General features: G+C 34.9%; 1 protein-coding gene across 1 annotated transcript in view; it reads left to right on the top strand.

Moving 5' to 3' along the window:
* DNAH14 (dynein axonemal heavy chain 14) overlaps window positions 1–7,982 on the top strand; it is a gene marked incomplete at both ends in the record, with an annotated part of 395,029 nt that overhangs the window by 7,548 nt on the left and 379,499 nt on the right. Inside the window, one exon of the mRNA XM_080698700.1 lies at window positions 325–387. Coding sequence (XP_080554826.1) covers window positions 325–387 — 63 coding nt within the window. The remainder of the gene's footprint in view (window positions 1–324; window positions 388–7,982) is intronic.

The raw sequence follows: 7,982 nt of genomic DNA, 5'->3' as shown, positions 1-7,982 counted from the left end.
TTTTCTTTTCAAAGTAGTAAGTCAATTAATGGGAAAGGGAAAAGGATATATTTTTATCATTCTAAATACTTATTAGGATGTTGTAGATAAATGAATCCTGCATTTATGAGATTTTGTATGACTTCATTTACCTTTTTCATTTTAATTTACCTTTTGCTTTATGTCCTATTGACAGTTTGGGAGAAAACTTACATGGTTTAGCATCTATTTTTAGGTAGCTCAGAATGAATGAAACATGCTAATATTACTAAGCTTTTACTATGTTTATTTTATGTAAATTTATGATTTGTGAATCCAGAACTTAAGAAGTATTTTTCTTTTCAGAATTAATAAAGCTTTTGTTATCTGGAAGTTGAATGTTAAAAGAATTAAGGTAGAGAAGAGCAAGTAAGTCTTGATATACATTTATAAAAATTTCAAAAGCAAGTTATAGTTTTGAAATGTAATATGAAAGCAGATATAATTTAATTTTATCCAGCAATTAAAAATCACATTATGTTGCTTTTATGATTAAATTTAACCCCTCCCCTCATTTGTATGTTGTTGGGGGTTGGGCCCATGATCTTGGGCATATTAAGTAAGTGCTCTATCACTGAGCTACATCCCCAGGTCCACATTTCTTCTTTAGAGACAGTTAAATAGTTAATATATTTCCATAATATCATTCTGCATTTTGTGGTCATAATGTTATAAATAACTTTGGGTAAGTTCCCCTGATCACTTTATCTTACTTTTTGTTTCCAAAAAGAGAGATGATTAGGTTATCTAAGAAAGTTGATAGTTAACCCTACTTTATAGAATCTCAAGCAACCAAATACTTGCTTTGATTTTTAGTAAAGATTTTTTTCTTTTTTTTTTCTTTTTTTATTGGTGCACTGTATTCATACATCATAATGGGATAAAAAATATGTAGACATACGTGCACACATCGCCCAGTTAGCCCCTACCCCACACCATTCCCTCTCCCTCCCTCCTTCCCACGCTTAGCTTAGTGGTTGACATCTAATATTATAGCAATTTATCCAAAATTATCAGTGATAATCTCACATAACAGATACATTTGTCTGATATCAAACTTTTGATCACTTAGAGTAGACATTGCAATATTTCTTTTTGCTTTCTTTCTTACCAGAGGATATATTTTTTTTAAGGTAAAACTATCATACATCTTTTTCCAGAAAAAATCTATCCTAACATGAAATATGAACTCTAAATACCCAAAACAATCTCAAAAAAGAACAAAGCTAGAAGATGTACATTTTCTGATTTCAAACCTTATAAAGCTACATTAATTGAAACAGTGTAGTACTGCTATAAAGGCAGATATATAAACCAGTAGAGTAAAATAAAAAGCCTAGAAATAAATTCTTCCATATATGGTCAAGTTATTTTTGACAAGGTTTCTAAGAACATTTGGTGAAGGAAATAATGATCCTTTCACTAAATATTGCTGAAAAATAATAATTACATGAAAAAGAATGAAGTTGGACACTATCTAACACCATATACAAATATTAACTCAAAATAGATAAAAGACCTAAATGTAAATCTTAAGACTATAAACTTTTAGAAGAAAACCTGGGTCATAACACTTTACAACATTGAAATTGGCAGTGATTTCTTGGATATGATTTCAAAGGTACAGGCAACAACAGAATAAACAAACTTCCTAAAAAATAAAAAATATTGTACATCCAAAGACACTGTAAACAGAGTTAAAAGTTACTGATAGAATGGGGTAAAATATTTCCAAATGCTATATCTGAAGGTATATTAATATTTGAAATAGAAATCCTAAAAATTAGTAACAATAAAAACAAACAATACAATTTAGAAATAGGTAAAAGACTAAAATAAATAATGAATCTCCAAAGATTTTAACCAATAAACACATGAATATATTTTTCTTTGCTTAGTTGTCTGCTGGGTGGAAAATCTTGTTTCTCTGGTTCTGGTGTATATTTCCTATTTCTTCTTTGTAGTTAATCTCTTTGAGTATTTTCTCTAGTGCTGGTTTTGAAGACATAAATTCCTTCAGTTTCTGTTTGTCATGGAAGCTTCCTATTTCTCCATCTAATTTGATAGAAAGTTTTGCTGGATAGGAAATTTTTGGCTGGAAGTTGTTTTCTTTCAGAGTTTGGAATATGTTACTCCAAGCCCTTCTGGCTCTTATGACTTGGTTTGGGAAGTCTGGAGTGATTCTAATTGGTTTGCCTCTGAATGTCACTTGGCCTTTTGTTTTTGTTGCCTTTAAGATTCTCTGCTTGACTTCCACATTGGTCATTTTGACAATTATGTAGCGTGGGGAACCTCTTCTCTGATCCTGTCTAAAGGGAGTTCTATAAGTTTCCTGGACCTGTGTATCGATCTCTTGCTCTATGTTTGGAAAATTTTCTGCTATTATTTCTTTGAAGAGATTATTGATCCCTTTGGTTTCACCTTCTTTTCCCTCCTCTATTCTGATTATTCTTAGGTTAGCTCTCTTAAAATGGGCCCATATTTCTTCAATGTCATATTCCTGCTGTCTGATTTTTTTTCTAAGTTATAAATTATGCATCGTTTTTGGAGTGATCATCTTCTAGGAGCAAGATTCTCTTCTCCATGTGGTCTAATCAATTGTTTATACTTTGAATTGAGGCCTTTACCTCAATGATTACATCTTTTATGTCTTTTAGACTCTCTAAATTCTTTTCTAAGGTCCTGTATTATTTTGATAGTTATATTCCTGATTGATCTTTTGGAGATCTCTGAATTTCTGTGTTATCAGGTTCTGATAATGTGAGGTTGTGGGCATTCATTACTCTATTGTTGTTCTTCTTTTAATATGATTTCAGAAGTGTGTGCCTTCCTTGGATCACTACGACTTCACTTAGGGTGTTCTGTGTCTCGAGTCTGTGGTAATGTCTGCCACTGCTACTCCTTCAGTGGGTTGGCCTGCAAAATCTCAGACCCAGGGAGATTATCAAAGTCCCTGGGCGTGCAGTAGAGGGATTTCTCCTTTTGGGGCTGCAATTTCACTCACGATGTTTGTGCCTGTTGATCTGGAGCTGTTGAGGGCGCGGTGAACTCGCTGTCACTGCTGGTAATATGGTGCCGCTGCCACACCCTCAGCCGTGAGGCTGGAGCTGCTTGCAATATGGTGCCGCTGCCATGCCCTCAGCTGTGAGGCAGGCGTATTTCTTTTCTGGTTTTGAGCTCTGTTCTGAGTCCCTGGAAGGCGTGATGAGCTTGACCACTGGGAGTTTTAGACGTTCTTTGTGCTGAAAGAACTGCTGAATTATACCCGAATGATTCACAGCTGCTCACTTCAGCTCCTTGTTTACCTTTCCTCTCTGGATCCTAGTTCTGTGAGGGAAGATGGCGCCGGCGCGGCCCCACTGCTGCATTGCAGGCTTGATTTCTGGTCTCTCGTTGTTCTAGTCTTTTTTTTTCCTCTGTCCCTTGTGTTTACATTTTTTATTTCTCTGCTGATGGTGTTTTCTGGCTATGAAAACGCTGATTTTGTGGCAGTAGAGATCGAGTTTTAGCAGGGCTCGTAAATGCTGCTTTTTTTGGTCGCCATCTTCCCGGAAGTCCCCTTAGTAAAGATTTTATTTTGTTATAAGATTGGGTTTAAATGAAATTGTAAGAAACCAATACAGAGAGATCCCATATGCTCTTTACCTGGTTGCTCCCAAGATGGTAACAGCTCACAAAACTATTGCACATCATGGCAACTAGAGTACTGGCGTTAATTTTACCCAGATGCACAACATTTCTGTCACCACAGGGTCCCTAATGGTGGCTTTTTATAGCTTGACCTACTTAACTCCCACTTGTACTCTCTCTTTTACCTATGACAACCACTCATCAGTTCTCCCTTTCTATAATTTTGTCTTTTCAAGAATGTTCTTTTCACAAATAACAGTAATACATACAGGAAATGAGAAGAAACTTTTAAAGTTATATGACATAGATTGTTGTGATGGTTCCCAGATGTATACTAGTTTCTAACATATCAATTTGTAAACATTAAATATATGTAGTATTTTGTATATCCATCTAACTTCAATAAAGTGACATTCATTTTTTGAAAACCACTTTATTGAAGTTGGATAAACAAAATGCTATATATATTTCATGTTTACAACTTTATATGCTAGACACAAGCGTACATATGTGAACCATCACCACAGTAAAGTGGTTTTCAAAAAACGAATGTCAAGCCGGCTATGGTGGCTCACACTTGTAATTCCAGCATTCAGGAGGCTGAGACTGGAGGATCACAGTTCATGGATAGCCTCAGCTACTTAGTGAGGCCCTCTGCAACTTAAGGAGACCTTGTTTCAAAATAAAGAATAAAAAATAGGGCAGAGGGTGTAGTTGGAGGTCGAATGCCCCTGGATTCCATCCCCACACCCTTCCCCCCCCAAAAAAAAAGACTAAAAAATAGGGCTGGAGGGTGTGGCTCAGAGGTCGAATGCCCCTGGGTTCCATTCCTTGTACCACAAAACAAAACAAACAAACGAACAAAAACAAATGTCATATAGATGGAATCACATAGTATACAGATTTTGGGATTGACATTTTACTTAGCAAAACTCTGGAGATTCATGCAGATTGTCACGTATATTAGTAGTTCCATTTCATTGCTCAACAGTATTCCATGATATTTATTGCTACACCTTGTTTAGCCATTTACCTGTTTTAATCTGTTGATGCTTGGGGCTATCATAGAAAGATGCTGTGAACATTTGTACACTGGTTTTTGTTGTTATTGTTGGGCCATATTATAATTGCACATTTAGTCTTTAAAAATACTATCAGACTGTTTTCCATAATGCTTGTATCATTTTTCATTCTCATCAGCAATGTGTGATTCACTTTCTCCACATACTTGACACCATTTAGTATTGTCACTATATTTTATTTTAGACATTCAGATAAGTGTGTAGTAGTATCTGATCATGGTTTTAATATACATTTTCCTAATATTGAATATATTTATGTCCTTATTTGGTGTCATGGTTTGGGTATAGACTGTTCCCTGGAAAAGTCCAATGCAGAAATATTCAAATGTGAAATAGTTGAATCATGTCTCCTTTAATTCCTTCTATTAATATCTAATAGTTGAACACATTTATTAGTTGAAGGAATTTTTTATGTATTCTTCTGAATTTTCTACCCAGGCAATACAGTTAACTAAGGACAGTTATATTTCTTCTTTTTTGATTTTAAGCCTTTATTTTCTGAACTCTTGCCCTGTGGAATGCCTAGGACTTACAGGATTATGTTGAATAAGAGTAGTGAGGAGTACACATCCTTGACTTATTCCTTGTCTTATGGAAAGAATTCAATTTTTAATAAGTAAAATGTTAGTTGTAAATATTTTTTGTAAATGGTCTCTATCAAGTTGAGAAAGTTCTCTACTTCTATTTTATGATTTTTTATCATAAGAGTGTGTTGAATTTTGTCAGAGGCTTTTTCCTCATCTGTTAGTTGATTTGATCATGTGATTTTTCTTCTTAAGTGTATTAATATGGTAGATTACATTGACTTATTTTTTAATACTAAACCAGCCTTGCACTCCTGGAATAAGTTTCATTTGCTCATGGTTCATAATTCATTTCTGAATACTGCTAAATTTCCCTGGATAACATTTTACTCAATATTTTTGCCTGAGAAATATTGGCTTGTAGTTTTCTATTTTTGTACTGTCCTGATTGGGTTTTGACATGAGGGTAATATTAGTTCCATAAATTGAATTGGAAAGTGTTTCTTCATCTTCTTATTCTTTGGAAGAGATTGTGTAAAATTGGTATAATTTTTTTCTGATTTAAATAATATTTAAATGTTTATTTTGATTATAAATTGACAAATCATATTTGTTTATATTTATAGGATAAAAATGATGTTATGATTTGTGAATACAGCCTAATTACATGAACCTAATTAACATATCCAAAATATATATCCTCAAATATATCCTATCCTCAAACATATCCTCAAATATATACTATTCTTGTATCTATTTTTATGCTACTTTCATGCAGTAAGAATTGCTATGGCTTTGTAGTATAGTTTGAAATCAGGTAGTGTGATGCCTTCAGCTTTACACTTTTTGCTCATAATTTTCTTGAGTATTTGATTTTTTGGGTTCAATATTAATTTTAGAGTTGTTTCTTAAGTCCATGAAAATGATGTGAAATTTTGATAGAGATCATACGTAATCTGTACATTGCTTTTGTTGGCATGTAACTTTTAATGATACCAATTTTAATGTATGTACACATGTAGCTTTCCTTTTATGTCTCCTATAATTTCTTCTATTAATATCTAATAGTTTTCAGTGTACAGATCTTTCACTTACTTGATGAAATTTATTCCTCTTTTGGTGGTAGCTATTGTGAATGAGATTGTTATCAAGATTTTTTTTTTCCAGTGGTGTGCGTGTGTGTGTGTGTGTGTGTGTGTGTGTGTGTGTGTGTGTGTGACTGGAGATTGAACCTGGGGCATAGTATGTGCAAGCCAAGTGCTCTATCACTGAGCTATACCCAGCCCCTGGCTAGTTCATCATTAGTGTATAGAAATGCTACTGAGCCGGGCATGGTGGTGCACACTTGTTAGCCCAGCATTTGGGAGACTGAGACCAGAGGATCGCGGTTCGCGGACAGCCTCAGCTATTTAGTGAGGTCCTCCGTAACTGAATGAGACCCAGTTTCAAAATAAAAAATAAAAAATTGGACAGGGGGCATAGCTCGGAGGTCAAGTGCCTCTGGGTTCCATTCCCAGAGCCACACACACAAAAAAAAATAGAAATGCTACTAATTCTGGTATATTGATTTTGTATCCTGTGATTCTTAGTGTATTTGTTTACTAGTTTTAAATTTTTCTATGTAGAATCTTTAGGGTTTACTATATAAAAGAGCATGGCATCAGCAAGCAGTCACAATCTCATTTCCTCTTTTTCTATTGGTTGCTTTTTTATTTCTTTCTGGTGGACCCAGACTGAGTTTCTGGATGGTGTTCACTGGACTCAGAAGTGGTGCTCTCTACCTCAAACCACTCATGGATCCACATACAGCTAGATTCACTTCCTATCAGCTAGATTCACTCCCTACAACTAGATGGCTATATGTGGAAGGCCCTGCACTCTCTACTGGTAGACTGGCTAACCAATAGACCATACCTCCTACTGCCCAGAGTTTTAAGTGGGTCTGTATCACACTCTCTCTTAGACCAAGACTGACTCATGGTGGGCACCTGCTGACCCAGTGAAAAGGAAGTGGTCATTGGAAATTGGATACTTAAAACATGCCAGGGTTTCTGATCTTCTGAATAGCATTCCTAAATAATAAAGTCACTCTTTTTTTTTTTTTTTTGGCAGTACCAGGGATGGAACCCAGGGGCATTCTACCTCCAAGCTATACCCCCAGCCCTATTTTTATTATTCTTTATTTTGAAACAGGATCTCACTGAGTTGCACAGAGCCTCACTAAGTAGCTAAGCCTGTCTGGGAACCAAGATCCTCCTGTCTCAGCCACCCAAAGTGTGCACCAGCACACACAGCTGAAGTCACTCTTAAGATGGCTCCTCATTTTGGCACTATCTATATCTGAAGAAAAATGCTCTGTGTTTTCTTCTGATTAATGTTTACACAGTAAACATTTTATCCTTTTACTTTCAGTCTTCCTATATAATTATATTTTAAGAGAGTTTCTTATAAACCACTATAGTTATTATTTCGTATGTTTACACCCACTCTAGCAGTCTTTGATTTTGTCACATTAAAACATTCAATTTTTATCTGATTATTTATTAGGGTTTAAGTTTTAACTTCTTTGTTTTACCATTCATTTCAGGTTGATGTCTCTGATTTCTGTTTTTCTTATAATCTTGCCTTTCTATGGGTCACTTGAGCATTTTTAAGAATTTCGTTTGATTTATCTACAGTATTTGGGGATATATTTCTTTCTGTAGCTTTTTACTAGTTGCTGTTGACA

This window comes from Muscardinus avellanarius (genome assembly GCF_963383645.1).
Source record: "Muscardinus avellanarius genome assembly, chromosome: 7".
Classification (NCBI taxonomy): Eukaryota; Metazoa; Chordata; class Mammalia; order Rodentia; family Gliridae; genus Muscardinus; species Muscardinus avellanarius.
The sequence above is the reverse complement of the archived record's forward strand: the minus strand, read 5'-3'. Positions and strand labels throughout refer to the sequence as shown.